Source organism: Candida metapsilosis (genome assembly GCF_017655625.1).
Source record: "Candida metapsilosis strain BP57 chromosome Unknown scaffold2, whole genome shotgun sequence".
Lineage (NCBI taxonomy): Eukaryota > Fungi > Ascomycota > Pichiomycetes > Serinales > Debaryomycetaceae > Lodderomyces > Lodderomyces metapsilosis.
Genome location: NW_027138160.1, coordinates 1,466,835 through 1,483,795, shown reverse-complemented (window position 1 = coordinate 1,483,795; position 16,961 = coordinate 1,466,835). Strand labels below are relative to the sequence as shown.

The following is a 16,961-nucleotide window of genomic DNA, read 5'->3' as shown; positions in this document are numbered from 1 at the left end:
TAAAATCTACTCATATGGGAAACAAAATGGAGCCATATACTTTATTTTATTTATACTTCATTGTGTATATGTACATGTATCCCTAAGCGCATAATATTAACTTAGCATAAGTGTATATAACGACGACGGAGTTAAAGTTTTACAAATTATAAGTAGTTAATACTAAATCATAAATACTTTTGTGACTGAAAGCGGAGTTTAGCATAAAATAAAAATAAAAAAAAAACTTAAGTTGAAGCTAACGCCACTTTTCTTCCTATATGCTATATACTGTTCACATTTACACATAGAGAGAAAGAGAGAGAGCTATAGTGTACTTTCTCTTTTGAATGATTGTATATATACATAGTCTTCTCTTGTGATGTATTTTTTTTTTTGTTCTATCTATTTTTAAACATAAGGAATTGCGGATAAAGAAATAAATTAAATTATAATTAAATTTAATTTAATTTAAACAAAGTGCGTGTACTGCACAATTTAAAGTTTTGTTACCAACTTAACACAATAATACGCGAAACACATACTCACACACACGCACACACATATAAGCAGAAGTATATGCATATTTTAAAAAAAGCATTTTCTCGTTTTACCTATTTTCACTTCTTTCACTTTTTCTTCCTCGGTTAAATAAAGTAAAGCTTTTCTTCGAAAACTAATCGTATAGATAGACAGACTTAGTAGCATTCTTTGATACAATTTGTAACTATAACACTACAAATTGTATCATTAATAGTATTGCAAAAAAAAAAATAACAAATGGTAAACACTTCCATCAATATAAGAATTACTCACTTCTAGACTTCTATGCTTAATACTGTAGTTGCTCCTGGTATATCAATACTTCAGTTTATACTTCTTATAACTCTTAATTTAAACATTTGTCTTGCCTCTATAAAGTTGAAGTTCATGCGACACTATATAAATTTTACGACACGATGACAATGAAAAATAAAAAAATTGACGACTGAAACAATTTTTAAATTTAAAAACAACGCGATCTCCTTCACTCTCAGATCATAAGCATTATGATAACAGATACATAACATATATACATACAGTTTCATGTAAGAATAAATCTACCCATCCTAGATGCTTGCATCTGAACTAGTCTCTATTTACACACCAAACCACCTCCATTCTGTCTCTGTCATCTTATCCTACATTCCTTTTCCCTCCCCTTAAAGTAAAAAGATGACACGCGATTTATCATTGGGTCGTGTAAATCAACCCAAAAAGATTTTATTTTTTTTTTCCTCCTCCTCCTCTCTCAACACAACAAAAGTTTACAACACGATATTTTTACAACCAAAACCTTAGATCCTACCCCTACGCTTCTTCATAATGAACTACTCCATGGACAATAATGCATCATCATCAGCATTAAGAAAGAGAAAGATTCTCAAAAAATCAATCAACTTTTCAGTAATGATTGTTGGTGAAAGTGGTTCTGGTAGATCAACATTGATCAATACTTTATGTGGTGGAAATTCAATTGTGCCTACTTCATCAACTGTAAATGAAGACCCATTCACAAGAAAATTACACTTGAGACATGAAAATGTTGAATTGGAAGATAATGATGGCCACAAAATTAGTCTCAATATTATCGATACACCAAATTTTGCCAATCAAATCAATTGTGGTGAAGATTTTAGAATTATTGTTGATTTTATTCGTCATCAATTTGATGAAGTATTATTAGAGGAATCCAGAGTTAAACGTAATCCTAGATTTAAGGATGGAAGAATTCATGTCCTTATTTATCTTGTTAATCCAACTGGTCATGGTTTATCAGAAATTGATGTCAAATTTTTAAAACATGTCAACAATTTGGTTAATATAATACCAGTTATAGCTAAAGCTGACTCGTTAACCAGAGAAGAATTACAATTAAACAAGTCGTTGATTTTAGAGGATTTGAATAATTATGAAATCAATTATTATCGATTTAATGAATACGAATATGAAAAGGAATATATTGATGATGAAATTATTGAATACAACAAATATTTAAATTCATTATTGCCATTTGCAGTAATTGGAGCAAATGAATACAAGAAAAACACCCATACTGACACAGCTGCTTCTGCAGATGATGAAGATGCAGAGGATATTATAAAATTAAGAGTCTTGCAAAAAGATTTAAAACCAATCAATGTTGATAACCCTGATATTAATGATTTTACGATTTTGAAAAATGTTTTGTTAATAACTCATTTGAATGAATTTAAAGACATAACTCATGATCAAATTTATGAAAATTACAGAACTGAAGCATTATCAGGAAAACAATTCCAATACATGAATAACAATAATTCTGAAGAGGAAAGTTACAACACATACAATAGCAGTGTCCACAACTTGGGTGGTGAAAGTCAATATGGAAATGGAACAAATGGAAGTGGCATACATAACAACCACAACAATTCGCATGGCTCTCATTTCGATAAATCGATAAATGGTAATGGCACAGATGCCGGTACATCCACTTTTGGTGGTGCAGGTGCAGGTGCAGGTGCGGGTACAGGTACAAGTGGTGGTGGTAAATCCGACTACTTGTTGAAGGAAGAGCAGATCAAATTGGAAGAAGAACGATTAAAGAAGTTTGAAGAACGTGTTCATCAAGATTTGATTACAAAGAGACAAGAATTGTTGGATCGAGAAAATGAGTTGAAGGAGATTGAAAAGAGATTACTTGCTGAAGGATTGAAATTGAATGAACATGGAGAAGTTGTAAAAGTTGAGGAATAGGGAAGCTAGTTTTCTTGCTACACTGGTACTAGGGTTTATATTTTTTTTCTTTTATTTTCATGTCTAAAGATATTGCTTTCTTTTTTTTGATTAGTGAATGTAGTATTATACTCTTAGAGGCAAGTGCATCTACAAATAGGCTCCTTGGCCAAATTCCTTTACAACAATTTACAAAACGTATATTTAAGATATCCAGAGTCAGATCTTTGAGACACGTCCAAACGACAATCTACACGTAAGATGAAAAATGTGGGAGAAGTCTCATTAATCCGAGTCCAGTTGTTGCTTAAATACACACTTTTGATCATCAACAAAGGCATGTTACTGCTTGCTATTGGAATAAAGAACTCCGCACAAAGGAAACTCTTCGTACACAGTCCACCTTTTTGAGCCAAAAAATGTGCAATGGAATTATGCAACATTGAAAAAATAGATACGTACCAACTTAATCAATAAAAGAAGTTCAAAGAAAAGATACGCATGATAGAGAATTGAATTAGACGACACGTTGACAAGACATTGACGCTCTAAACTCTCATATACTTATAACACATAAAAGCAATAGATGAAGCAACGAGGTCGCTTATCTCCTACTAGCACAAAATCCACAGTGTTATATACTAACTGTTATTTAAAGACTCTGCGGACAATATACGTACTATATCTTCACTAAAACATTACCGCTGTTCATCGGTCCGTTTTAGCTTTTTTCTTTTAATCCATAATTACTTCCTCGCTTGACTCAGGATACACTGTAGTGCATTTGTAAGGGTTATTGAACCAATCTAGTCATTCTCATGCATTTTGTGGTACCCTCTTATCGCACTTATTCAACGTAGCAGTTTCACAAGTGATGCGCTAGAATAGATAATAAATACAAGGAAACGAGGCGCTAGAGGACACAAAGCAAAACTGAATTTGCATGAGTTACTTAGTTTGGTCTTCTCGGTTTTAACGTACGGCACGAAACTTAGAATCATTACGTTGCGAATACAATAATGGTAAAAAAATATCTGAATAGCCACTCTGGCTAAGTCCAGCTATTCAAGCTTTATGCAGTACCTTCGTGCTTCTAGAAAGCCAAGTTTAATTCACATGGATTCCAATCGAAACAGGAATTTCGTATATTTACGAAAGTTTTTGAAAGAACTTGTGCCGTACACACACACACCAACTATAAGCTTTTGTACACAAAATTGCGCGGTACATATATGCATAAACTGGCATTTTGATAATCTAAAAATAGATTAAGCTCAGACAGTGCATCATCTAAACCTTACAGATGTTTATTTGCCTCGCTTTATAGTGACATGTGCTTATCTTCTTAGGGGGATTCAGGAAGGATGTACTCGACGGCACAAAGTAAAAGCAAGGAAGTCAAGAATGATTCCTCGTAATTCAAAATCAAATGCCTGTCAAACAATAGCCTGTCATCGTTTTAAGAAATTTTCCATTTTGTGAAGTCTAAAAACTTTAGACTGGGAATTAAATTAGCCGTTCATGCCTTCTATTTTAGTGACAAACCACTTTTGTCTAAACCATCAACAGAATTTGCATCTGGAAGTTTATAAATAGGGGTAAATATCCTCTGCTCTTTATCTAACCAATTTTCTTTCTTCTCATTATTACATCTCATAGCAATGCCCGCTTCAACAAGATCAAGCTCTTCGAACTATGTTCCACCCCATTCCTCTACAGAATCCACCAGTGCTATACTCACTATGGGTCATTCATATTTCATAACCAATAGTAGAGGAGAATTGGTTTCCGCAGCCGGGTCATTCACTAATGAAGGCAATGGAATGGCAGCAACATCCAACGGTGGAAAGTTGAGTAAGTTGTTGGTGTTGCTTTTCATGATATCCAATTTTGTCCTCGGTATTTCGACATCTCGTTTAGAGGATGAAGCGGTTTGTGTTGGGACAAGAAAGGTAGTAGAACCATTGCAACATATCACCTCCGATGACCAGCGGTTGTACGTTTTTGAGAATGCTGATGATGCGTTAAACTATGTTGAATTGTTGTTCTTGAATGGCACCGCTTTGGAGGGAGTTCAGATATTATGCAATGATACCAAAACTGTATTAGAAGACATTGAGGTTACACCTGACAATGATGTTGCCATAAACAAACGGTGGTCTTGCTCAACAGCTCCACTTGGAATAAAGTTTACCCAACGAAGAGTTGCCAGCAGTAGCTTGGGGTTTGCACCATGGCAAAAGGGTGATTGCGTGTATAACAAGGAAAACAAAGAGGTTGACAGAAAAGTTGCATGGAGATCTTCCACCTATGCTAATATAAGCCATGGGTTTGATTACAAACTTGCTCAAAAGTTTGCTGCTTCTTCTGGTATTGAAATTGTCAAAGCTGAACATCAAAGTGGAACTCAATCTAGTCATATTGGACCAAACGATGTTGTATCAATTTGGACTCAAGCAACAATGTGGACCTGTGAACAACAAACACAAAAGTGCGTACGAAAGTATTACGGGAAGCATGGATGCAAATGCAGTGCTTGGTCTCTGAATATTCATGGTGAATTACCTGTAAAAAATAAGCCAATAAACTTTGGTTTTAGTTCAGGAGAGGCAGCACAATGTTAGTGGAGAGATTAGCTTAGAGCTCTCATTTTTTTTATAGTTCCATTCAATAATATAGACTTCTTCTGTATTCCCTCTATCCTGTAAAATCCATCTCGGTAATCTATTGCGCTTGCAACCCCACAGTACGTTTCATATTCTTCCCCTTTTGTTATTGAGTGTCATTAATTGTTGGGTCACGGAGTTTTACATTTAACCGTTGGTGCATAATTTCATACACTAATTTCGCCGATGCCCCCACCTGACACAATGTAAATTTCACTCCTTAATTTACACAAACCAAAGTCATAACATTAAGCATGATTCCCACTCACTTTGCAAAAGTGGTGGTTGGGCTTTTAGGTTAAAAACAATGGAGAAGATCTGGAAAAATGCATTTTTCAAATACATATTTATGCAAGAAGTAACCCTCACTTTTTAGGCGGCTCAACAAACTTCAACTCAGCAGCTCCTCATTATATAAAATCACAGATGTCATCAACCTCATCACAACAGTCCGGAAAAGAAGGACCCACTACTAATCGAAATGATCAAGACGTGTCAAGAGTCCATGTTCATGGTCAAGGAGGTGAATTCGTCACTATCAATGGCCAAAAATTCTACCGTCATGAGTTGATGTCAGCATTTGGTGGTACTTTGAACCCTGGTCTTAGTCCATACCCGCAAAGCAAAATAAACTCAGCTCCAGTCGGGTTATCTGGGTTTGCTTTGACCACATTCATATTGAGCTTATGTAATGCTCGTGCTATGGGTATCACGATTCCAAATATAGTGGTTTCATTGGCATGTATGTATGGAGGAACGGTTCAGTTTTTAGCTGGACTTTTGGAATTTGTCGCTGGAAATACATTTGGTTTTACTGCATTAACTTCGTATGGTGCTTTTTGGATTAGTTATGCAGCTATATTTATTGAAGCTTTTGGCATTTCAGAAGCGTACAAGGAGGATGAAGCACTGATGGAAAATGCCATTGGATTCTTTTTAATTGGCTGGGCAATCTTTACATTCATTCTAGTGTTGAACACGCTCAAGTCAACTCTTGCCTTTTTCAGTTTGTTTTTCTTTTTGCTACTTACATTTTTATTGCTAGCTGGTGGTGCGTTTACTGGTCGTGTTGGTGCTACTCGTGCAGGTGGTGTTTTTGGCGTGATTACTGCGATTATTGCCTGGTATAATGCATTTGCCGGTACTGCAACAAGAGCAAATTCTTATATCATTGCTCACCCAGTGCAATTGCCTGTTTATAAAAGAGATTAAGGATCACTCGTGAATAAAATACATTCAGTTTAGTCATTGAGAATTCCTTTGTAGACCTTGCTGGCATTGTTCGATGCTCTGGAGTGATTAGCCAAGCATCGAAACTGTAAATAAGTCTATGCCATGCTTACACATCTACAGCTTTATCACCTAAAACTATTTATTTAAACATACAAACCAACCCTAGAAACGAACTAAAATCAAACTGTAAACATTCCCAAAACGATCATGGGAAGTGACCTATTCTTGGTCCAAAATAACCATTTCCAAAACGATCATGGGAAGTGACCTATTCTTGGTCCAAAATATCCATCTGGAGCCTGTTCAGTAGCATTCAATTTACCAACCATATTTCCATCATAGCCACTGTAGACAACGGTGTTACCCCACCAGTTGATATCCTTCTCATGATACATGACAGCAAAGAAGATAATAATAGATGAAAACGCAACACCAGCAGTCAAACCACTCGAAAGAAGATAATTGTACTTTTGCCACCATGCTTCGTATTTCTTTTTGATGTACCACATGAAAGCCAAAGCTGCATAAACACCGGGAATGTAATACGACAAGTTATAGGGTGCATAGTTTATCATACCTCCAATAACAATTGCGGGTTCAAATGTCTTTAAGTATTTCTTTGGACCCCATTTTTTCAATGCAATGCATGGAAATGCCAACAAAAACCCAATCAAGAAGCACCATTTCAAAATTGGATACAAATGGTCGAAAACCTTTCTTGGGCCAATAACACCCATAAATACGGAAGCACTGTAAAAGGTTCTGGTATTTGGACAAGTGAATTTTTGTTTGTTGTCTATCGCACAATAGTCTTTGATTCCAGTGATCTGATAATTCAAGATTGCCAATTGGATAAATGATGCTATAAGGATCGAAAGTAATTGGACTCGGTAGGTTGCACGTGGTGGTAGCTTGGCATAGTGACCTTGTTTCAAATCGTTGACAAAGTTTTGAGCTTGCCCATCAATGTTGTACCCTAAAGCTTTTATTAAAGCCAAGGCTAAACCGTTACCTGGGATTGCATAACCAACAATCAACTCAACCAACACATTCAACCCAAACGAGAACCCAGTTCTAGCATACACTGTCGTCAATGGAATCAAAAAGACAAAGTTGATACCCAAGGCAAAGAATATTCCCCAAACTGGAGTTTCAGCCGGATAGAGCTTAACACACAATATTGCTAAAACAATTGAAATAACCAAAACGATCAAATAAGCCCATTCTGGTACTTCAGGGTATGCCCTCATCATGATACTATGTGGGTCTGTAAAGCCTTCATAAGTGGACTTTCTCCAATCTTTAACCGAAGCACCCAATCCTTTCAAAGCAAGCCACATTTGCTTATAGTGCATACCAAACTCATAAACAAAATGGAAAGGATAAAGCAGATAGAAAGCACCATACAAAACTAAGTTTGCTGCCGAGTAAAACGGTGGACCAACCTTTTGATACTTTTCATTATCAAACAAACTGTTTTCATCCACCACTTCCTTGACACTATATAGCTCCCCAGTGTTTGTGAAAAGGGCGTTTGAATTGATTGGTACATACTTTGTCCATTTGTAGTTGGAATAGAAAACTCCTATGATGGCAACAAATCCAATAAACATACCAACAATCATATTTGTTTGATTGTAAAATGGATATGTCAAGGGCTTGTTACGATTGATTATATTCCAGTCAAAAGTTGAAATTGGGTTGAGTCCTAAACCACCAGTGAAACCTGTAACAATAGCTAGGTCTTGATTACTTGGCTTGATCCATGATAACCAAGAGAAACTCGACAATGCTTGGAACAAGTAATCTGGTACCCAAAAGTAAAGGAATGATGCAGCAAATGTAATGAAAAAGAATGAGTATCCTGAAATCTTCCAGCCGTTGATATTCTGCTTTTTTGACTTGGTCAACAATGCTTTGTTCAATGCAAGGTTGGGTAATATACTTGGCCACACTGCCTGTATCGGGTACACGGCAAATTTACGAATCAACCCGGCTAGACCAATACCTAAGAAGTTTGTAGACAAGATCAACAACACTTGGTATCCAAAGTCGACCCATTCATTTCCATAAAATAGTTCAGACTTCTGCATTAGAATGTTGAATGATACATATGATGTAGCACCACCAGTGACCGAGCAGAAAAGGGTTGCCAACATTTGCTCTTTGAAATTGTATGGACCGGGATTCAAGTCAATTACCCAGTTCTTCCAAAGCTTGATTTTCCATTTGGGCAAGATCCATTCACATAACAATCCACTTGGGTAAAGGAAAACTTGAACAACAGCCATGTCAAGTGTAATTGCAGGTTGCCTTTCCACAAAAAATTGATTGATCACAGCACCAATAGCAGTCCAAATGATACCAATAAGATATACTCTAAAAGTCTCCACAGGAAGCGATGGGTCATCAAATGGGAGCGTGACAGCTCTGACCTCAGGATATGGGGACCAATAAGCAACCAACACAGCTTCTAACCGAACCTGCAAATCCCAATCAACAACTTGTGGCTTACCAGTTGATGGATCGTTTGAAGAAGTTTCTCCATCGTCAGAGAGTGCAGTAACTTTGGCAAATTCTCCTTTTTCGTCAACTGACAAGGCAGAGCCAGCTTTGGGATCTTTCTCGAGGTGGTGAAAGCCATGAGAGTCGTGATCGACTAACTGTTTCCACAATTCCAAATCATGTTCTTTAACATTGACATCTTCTCCATGTTCTTCAATTGCTTGCTTTAAAATTTCAACCGCCTCTTGATCCGACATTTGCTCTATCTTCTCGAACATGAATGTACACTCGGCAGGCAAGTCTTGAAAATCGGTCAACGCATCAAAATGTAACCTCTTCAAAACAAAGTTCTTTTGAGCATCGGTCAATGTAGTAGCGACCTCATTAATGGACAAAGGGTTGGATAAAACTGCGTCCAAGTTGACTTCATGATCTTGTGTTTCTAAATGACTGCCAACACTATGAAGTGATGTGATTGGGGCTGTAGTACTAGCTACTGGGCGAACACTTTTCCCACTCATGTTTTTGATGTGTAGTATGTTGGAGGATTTCAAAACTTTTATTGACAGAACACACAGCGGGACTCACATTTCTTATAAACAGAGTCGGCCCAATATAATGAGCAGCCGCCCGCTATTTTAAGAGCTTCCTTCGCGCGGAGATCAACTGACTTTTTTTATCTCGATAACCATTGCTCGTACGGCACAACTTATTCCCGCATTTGCATCCATTGTTTCAAAGATAAGTCGCTTTGTACTCTTTACTGACCGCTTGCTGTCTTTGCAATAAAACACAAAGGAAAGCTTCTACTTCACGTCAAAGCCATGCATGCAAATTGCGGGGACTATTAAAATTCTGATAGGAGTGCCCTTACCGAAGTGGTGACAGAAATCAAAGTGCAGCTGTATCATAAAAGTCACCTCTCTAGCTATATCTTCAGCATCACTTTATGAGTTTCTTAACTCGTTCACCATGACGGAAAAACGTTACATGTAGTGCATGCCTCCATGTTCTTGTAGCTCATATAGGTATAAATTAAGCAAATTAACCAACAGCAATATGCCAAAAGAATTAGATCACGAAGACTCGTTCGGCTATTGGTTTATCAGCTGCTGCAAAGGAGGTTAATTTTTTCGGTTAAGATGAAAAGATTCTTCGCTCCTGTCAAACCAAAATCTAAAATTAAAAAACTAAATCTAAGAAACAGAGTCGACAATTACAGCAGATAAACGATTTGATAATATAAGATTAGACTCTAACTGTCAAAAAGATTTTTCGAGGAAATCGATTCCGACGGAGTGACACAATTTGAAACTGAATTTATTTATTGAGCCCGCCTTGCTACTATCGCTATTGTGTTGTACTCGCACTGCCATTGGAAGATAACATCAATTTTTTTGATGCCATTCCTATTGTATAAACAAGTTTGTGTAACGAAGGTACATGTTTTCCATTTTGCCTCATGGGGCCGCATGATCACGAACCAGAAGCTCCTATTCTCCGCACAACAGGATTTACATAGCAAAAGTTAGTCGTGTGATCATAGCCCAAAGTTAAATTCACATGTAAGTTTGTCACTTTGCAGCCACAAAGCTTTCACTAATACAATTTGAGCTTGTTATCTGAACCTGCTGTTAAAATGTAGAAAGCCTACGAACTAGTTTAGCTCAAACATTACATGAGCTTCGAATACTTGAATTTACTCCCTTGAAAGCTAGAACTAAATCTATACAGTTTGATACTTGGCTACAATTGAATCAAATATTTCATTCTTTGACTCTTCATCTTTGATCAAATCATGGTCTGGATTGACTTTTTTCAACTCCGCCAACAACTCTTTGGTTCCTTGCCCATGGTTCACTAATCTATCCAAAGTTATTTGATTCGCAATCAAATCAGCATTCCTTTCACTTGTCAAAGTTGAAATTTGATCTAAAGCTTCTTGTGCTTCAGGATAATGCTTCAATTGTAATGTCAATACCAACAATACTGTCAAGTTGTGCACTTTGCCCTTGACGTCATCATCACTGTACCCATTGCTCAAGACTTCGTCATAAAGTGAATAACTATTGTTGACGTTATCTGATCCATTTTGAATACTAATATACCAACTCTCAATTATTTGATAGATGATGTTATCACGAGAAAAATCAGGAAACAGATTCAATACTTTGAAAACGCCTGTAGCTTGCTTGAAATTACCTTTGATAAAGTACAATTGAATCAAAATCAAAAACACCTCAATCTCGTTGTATTTTTGTAAGTTGTTCAACTTTTCAATATATTCATTAAGAAACTTGATACTTTGATCAATGTCTTTAGCAAATTTCACCAAGTAAAGTGAGGTCAAGATTGCTTGTAACTCGAATTTGGCTTGTTTTAAATCTTCAAAATAAGTGGAGTCATCAGTACCAAAATCATGCAAATCATTCCATGCTTGTAGTAATTGGAAAAACTCTTCGTTATCAGGGAACCTGGTTTTACCTTGTTCTATTAATTGTGATGCATCCTGATCCAATGCCACTGTTGATCTAATTTGAAATTCCAATACTTTCAATTGATTTTCCTCCGAAAACTCTTCAAGCGAGTAGGATTTGACTTTGTGGTATTGGTTGGTGTAGAATTGGTATCTGATTGAGTATAGCTCCCCAGAGTCGGAAAAGGCGTCCATTGTAGTGTACTTATGATCGTCAGAAGTTTTCCGTTTTCAGCTTTGTTGTCAACTTTTTCAAAGAGAGGAATTTTTCGGCAACAAGTGCGCTACCGCAAAACTTACACATATAGAAGGTATTATCATTGCAAAAGCATGTACTGCTCCTCAGCTAACTATAAACAAATCCTGTCCTCTCACTACTCTACTTACCACCTCTAATCCTGTCCCATGAGGATAACTGTTTACCTTGATTTTGAGATTCAGGTGCAGAAACATTTTCATCCAAATTAGCATCAAAGAGTGAGCCTTCGGACTGCTTCGTATCATCTTCAGTCACATCAAAACCATTAGCCAATCTAATCTTGTCCCAGTGTGATAGATTATGATGTTCATTTAAACTAACACCATTGACAAAATTTGGACTGCCATCTCTTTGATGAAACTCCTTCTCTTTGTACACTTGAGGATCGAAGCTTACCTTATCAGGACTTGGCTCTATAATCTTCCTAGCCTTTGGATCTACTGTCACCGTTCTTGGATCTTGTAACTTATACTTTGGGTCTTTTGACGATTTCAAATAGTAGTAATAAAATGCACCGACATTATGCCATTCCATATGTTTCCACGCATTCAATTGAGCTCCACTGAGTTCACCACTGGTGATTTTGTCATTAAAACTCTTTTTTTGAACAATTGTACTAACAACCATCATATTGGCAAGTCCGAGGAAGAATGACAAGAATGGTTTCTGAATGAATGAAAGTTTAGATGGTCTTTGTTTTTTGATTAGTCTGTAGTAAAATGTGGGCGTAAGAAGCCCAACCATACCAGCAGTATAACCAATTAGGTTGTTGGACACAAGAACCGATTGTAATTCTTGCTTCAATTTCATCCGGTCCTCCGGGGTTAGCTTGCTATCGGCTTCATAGAAATCAATGCTAGCTTGTAATTGCTCTGGGGATAGCCGGGTCTTTAGATAATTATACTCCGTAGGGTTACTGTCTGTACTCAGGTTGCTCATTGTGAAATGTCGTCTTCTATTGGTTGGTTGAAGGTTGATTTTTTTTTCAGGCGGAGGTTAGTCTCATTTATGAGAACCCTCACACACTTGATCGTAAGTCAATTGGTCGCATTACACGACCAAGATAAGCTGCAAAAATGTCACTTTTGTAGTAACTAGACTTTGACTCTGCAAATTTTGACGGTTAGCAAACGGGTGATCCCATTCCTACTAAATTGCTTAAAGTACTTGGATCTACTGGTTTGAAGGACTTGGCTTACTCTGAGTTGCGCAGTCGGATAACTACAGAATTGTGGCTACATGAACAGATTTACTTAAAATGCAAACTATAAACTACCCCCCCCGATCACTTATTGATATCCCCTCCATGGTGTAACTTCACCCTATCCCAAGCGCTCAAGGGATGTTTTTGACCAGTAGAGTCAGTATGACCCAATCCAATGCTATCAGTAAAGTGACCGTTTTGCTTAGCATCAATTAAAGCTTCATCAGAGCAGGTTCTGGGATCTCTAATAATAAACATTGGATTAAATGTTGTTCTGAGGTAGTATAATGTGTAAGTCCCAACATTTTGATACTCCATATTTTTCCATACATTGGCCACGTTGGAATTAGGAAAAGACGAAGGATTCTCTTTGGTCTTTTTAAAGAAGTACTTCCCTGAGTAATAATTACCAGCAACTAAAGTTCCGAAACCTAGACACAATGACATAAATGGATATTGAATTAAAAAGAATGGCGTGGGAGCAATCATTGGCCGCTTTATGAGCCTGATATAGATTGTTGGGCCAAAGAAGCCCAACATACCCGATGTGTATCCAATGAGGTTTGATTTGATAGCAATACTTTGCAATTGCAGAGCAATTGTAGCTCTGTCATTATGATTCAATCTCTGATCAGCCTCATAAAAATTAATACATTTTTGAAACTGGTCAGGGGTTAAAATATTCTTCAAAGGATTTGTGGTTGCCATTGTTTGCTTTTATTTCGAAAGTGGTTGTAGACAGACGACGGAAAATGAACTCAACGATGTGTCTATATATATATACTTAAAAGTTCATTAGAGCAATTGTCAATTGACTTTTTCGCATTCATTCTAAGAAGAAAATTGGATTCGGCGGGATTACGTAATGTCCGAAAAGATTGTTCTAGTCCCTTCTTTTCACACAGTTTGAGCACGAACTACCATATATTGCTGTCAGTGCTGATGTGGTTTAACCGTGTACGTCAGCTAATTGGCTACTTGCTAGGATAAGAGGTGGAACTCTAAGGGCCGGCACTTCTAAAAACCATCTCACTTTATGATAATCTTTAAACATTTGACTTAACATTCAAATACACTACTACATACACACCCTTTCTTCATCTATCTAACTTATAATTTATTATCTGATCTCTTTTCTTCTCTAAGTTTCAACATCAGTTGGATAACAGAATCAACACTTACCATTGGATTCTTACCTTGTTCCTCGGGAATATCTCTGTTTCTGATATTGACACCATAATTTTCCTCTTCTTCAGCTCCAACAATGAAAATGAAATTGTATTGCATCAATTGACCAGATCTAACCTTCTTTGGTAAGGTGTTACCACTGACATCAACATCACAGTAAAAGAAATGTTCATCATTGAATATCTTCTTCAACTTCTCAGCATAATCATAGTATTTTGGACTAACTGGAACAATAAGGATTTGTCTTGGTGATAACCAGAATGGCCACTTACCTTTGTAATGCTCAGTCAAAATAGCAGTCATTCTTTCAACTGAACCCAAAATGGCTCTATGAATCATAACTGGACGTTCAGTAGCACTATTACTTTCTGATCTATATTCCAATTCGAACCTAGAAGGTAATTGGAAATCAAGTTGAATAGTGGCACATTGGAACCATCTTCTTAACGCATCACTAATCATAATATCAATCTTTGGACCATAGAAAGCACCATCACCTGGATTCAACTCCCATTTACCTTTACCCAAAAACTCATCCAAGGCGCCTTCCAACTTCTTTTCAGCTGCATTCCAAGTCTCAATATCACCAACATACTTTTCAGGTCTAGTTGATAATTCCATCTTGAATTCAAAACCGAAAATGTCATACATCTTTTTCAACAAGTCAAAGACACCAGCAATTTCAGTACCAATTTGATCAGGGGTACAGAAAATATGTGCATCATCTTGTTGGAAACGACGAACTCTGGTTAATCCTGATAATGCACCCGAAAACTCGTTTCTGTGAAGAACACCGAAATCAGCAACACGCCATGGCAACTCACGGTATGAACGTTCTCTCGACTTGAAGAGAATACAGTGACCAGGACAATTTCCAATGACAATTGGTTTTGACGAACGGATAACGTTACCATCAGCACCACGGTGTACTCTGTGGGCAATTATTAATCCAGTTGGAACAGTAACACACCAAACTCTTCCATTATAGTCGCCAACAGCTTTAATCTCAGTTTTCGAGTTCAAGCTGGTCTTGGTAAAGGAAGAGCTTTCATCAACAGCAAGGAAACCAAACTCTGCTTCCTTTTGTAACAATTCACGAGCTGGCACTTTGCTAAATTCTCCACCGTTTTGTTGAACATACATGTCATGGTCTTCAGTAACCAATAAGGAAACGCCATCATCACTTTGAGCGATATCGTAGTTGGCAAATTCCACCATTTTATGGTTAGCTGAATCTTTGACTATAAAGTTTGAAGCCTTAGCATACTTGATCAGTTTTGATTCTGGATCATAGGTTGCAAAGTTTACATCTTTCCAGTTGGATTCAATCTCACTAAGGAACTTGAATCCCTTATCAGTTTGAATTCTCATATCTTCACTCAAACAATTCATTGGTTTCAACCCATAAGTTTCTTTTTCAACTTCAAATGAAAACATATTCTCCTTATAATTTTGCCAATGACCTGAAGTTTCCCATAATTTAGTTGAAAACATATTTGGAGTAATAACTTCTTCATATCCTCTCTTTCTGTACTCGTATCTCAAAGTCTCAACCAAAGTGTTGTAAATTCTCGTACCATGAGGTAACCAGATTGCTGAACCTGGTGACACGTCACTAAAGTAAAACAATTCCTGTTCACGACCAATCTTTCTGTGATCTCTTTCTGAAGCTTCTTTCAAGAATTGTAAATGTGCAGTCATTAACTTCTTATCAGGGAATGAAATACCATAGACTCTTTGCAATGAATCGTTTTTAGCATCACCGAGGAAATAAGAACTAGAGTTTTTCAAAACCTTGAATGCCTTGATTCTTCCCGAATGAGGAATATGTGGTCCCACACACAAGTCAATCAATGGACCACATCTGTAAACAGTAGTTGATGTACCATCTGGGATCTTATCCAGGATGAATTGAACCTTGTACTTGTTGTAAGAAAACATTTTCAACAAGTCTTCTTTAGTCATTTCCAATCTTTCAAACTTTTGCTTCTCCTTGATAGCTTTAGTGGCGATGGTTTCCAAACTACCGAAATCAGCTTGGTTGACAAACGTAGTTCCATCATTGATTGACATATCGTAAAAGAATCCATCATCAGTTGGAGGACCATGAGACAAGTGACATCCATAGTGGCATTCACAGGATTCTCCCAAAATATGTGCTGAAGAATGCCAAAAGACTGCTTTACCTTCTGGATGTTCAAAATCCAAGAATTCCAAAGTAACATCTTCTTCCAAAGGACGTGGCATATCCCAAAGTTTCCCATTGACTTTTGAAATGACTTGTCTTTCTGCAAAAGATTTACCAATAGAGTTGGCAATATCCATTGGAGAAGTCTCATATGAGGTACCTTCTTTGACACTTCCATCTTTTAAAGTAATCTTGATTGGTTTCTTCTCCTTGGCTGCAATTTCCGCATCATATTTAGCCTTTAATTCTTCAAACAATTTAATTCTCTCCTCAAGGAACGCAGGTTGTGGATCCAAATACAATGGTGAGCTCGATTCTTGCGATTGCTTCTTTTCCTTCTTCTTGTTTTGTCCTTTGTTATCCTTTACGGACAACTTTTCGACCTTGTCAGCTACGTCAGACATTTTTGTTGTAGAGGTTGAGTCACTTAGCCGTGAAAAATTGCAAGATTTTTTTTTCTATCTTTTTTTTTCATCTCTCGTTCCACGTTTGAAAAAATTTCACTTATG

At 36.9% G+C, this 16,961-nt stretch overlaps 8 protein-coding genes across 8 annotated transcripts; 3 read left to right on the top strand and 5 right to left on the bottom strand. All coding sequences in view use genetic code 12, as the record gives it.

Annotated features, from left to right (window-relative positions):
* Positions 1-1,344: 1,344 nt before the first annotated feature.
* CDC11 (septin) lies at positions 1,345-2,754 on the top strand (the record flags this gene model as incomplete). Its single annotated transcript, XM_067690950.1, has 1 exon — positions 1,345-2,754. The coding sequence occupies one exon, from the start codon at positions 1,345-1,347 to the stop codon at positions 2,752-2,754; it is 1,410 nt and encodes a 469-aa protein (XP_067549364.1).
* A 1,640-nt stretch (positions 2,755-4,394) lies between these two features.
* On the top strand, positions 4,395-5,357 carry I9W82_002127 (uncharacterized protein; the record flags this gene model as incomplete). Its single annotated transcript, XM_067690949.1, has 1 exon — positions 4,395-5,357. One exon carries the CDS (start codon positions 4,395-4,397, stop codon positions 5,355-5,357), a length of 963 nt encoding a protein of 320 aa, XP_067549363.1.
* Positions 5,358-5,825: 468 nt separating this feature from the next.
* Positions 5,826-6,611, top strand: I9W82_002126 (acetate uptake transporter family protein; the record flags this gene model as incomplete). The annotated part of the gene is made up of 1 exon (XM_067690948.1): positions 5,826-6,611. The coding sequence occupies one exon, from the start codon at positions 5,826-5,828 to the stop codon at positions 6,609-6,611; it is 786 nt and encodes a 261-aa protein (XP_067549362.1).
* A 275-nt stretch (positions 6,612-6,886) lies between these two features.
* On the bottom strand, positions 6,887-9,658 carry I9W82_002125 (OPT2; the record flags this gene model as incomplete). Its single annotated transcript, XM_067690947.1, has 1 exon — positions 6,887-9,658. The coding sequence occupies one exon, from the start codon at positions 9,656-9,658 to the stop codon at positions 6,887-6,889; it is 2,772 nt and encodes a 923-aa protein (XP_067549361.1).
* Positions 9,659-10,863: 1,205 nt separating this feature from the next.
* I9W82_002124 (coatomer subunit epsilon) lies at positions 10,864-11,808 on the bottom strand (the record flags this gene model as incomplete). The annotated part of the gene is made up of 1 exon (XM_067690946.1): positions 10,864-11,808. The coding sequence occupies one exon, from the start codon at positions 11,806-11,808 to the stop codon at positions 10,864-10,866; it is 945 nt and encodes a 314-aa protein (XP_067549360.1).
* A 184-nt stretch (positions 11,809-11,992) lies between these two features.
* On the bottom strand, positions 11,993-12,811 carry I9W82_002123 (uncharacterized protein; the record flags this gene model as incomplete). The annotated part of the gene is made up of 1 exon (XM_067690945.1): positions 11,993-12,811. One exon carries the CDS (start codon positions 12,809-12,811, stop codon positions 11,993-11,995), a length of 819 nt encoding a protein of 272 aa, XP_067549359.1.
* Positions 12,812-13,157: 346 nt separating this feature from the next.
* On the bottom strand, positions 13,158-13,784 carry I9W82_002122 (uncharacterized protein; the record flags this gene model as incomplete). Its single annotated transcript, XM_067690944.1, has 2 exons — positions 13,158-13,507; positions 13,619-13,784. 2 exons carry the CDS (start codon positions 13,782-13,784, stop codon positions 13,158-13,160), a joined length of 516 nt encoding a protein of 171 aa, XP_067549358.1.
* Positions 13,785-14,186: 402 nt separating this feature from the next.
* Positions 14,187-16,856, bottom strand: THS1 (threonine--tRNA ligase; the record flags this gene model as incomplete). The annotated part of the gene is made up of 1 exon (XM_067690943.1): positions 14,187-16,856. One exon carries the CDS (start codon positions 16,854-16,856, stop codon positions 14,187-14,189), a length of 2,670 nt encoding a protein of 889 aa, XP_067549357.1.
* Positions 16,857-16,961: the final 105 nt, after the last annotated feature.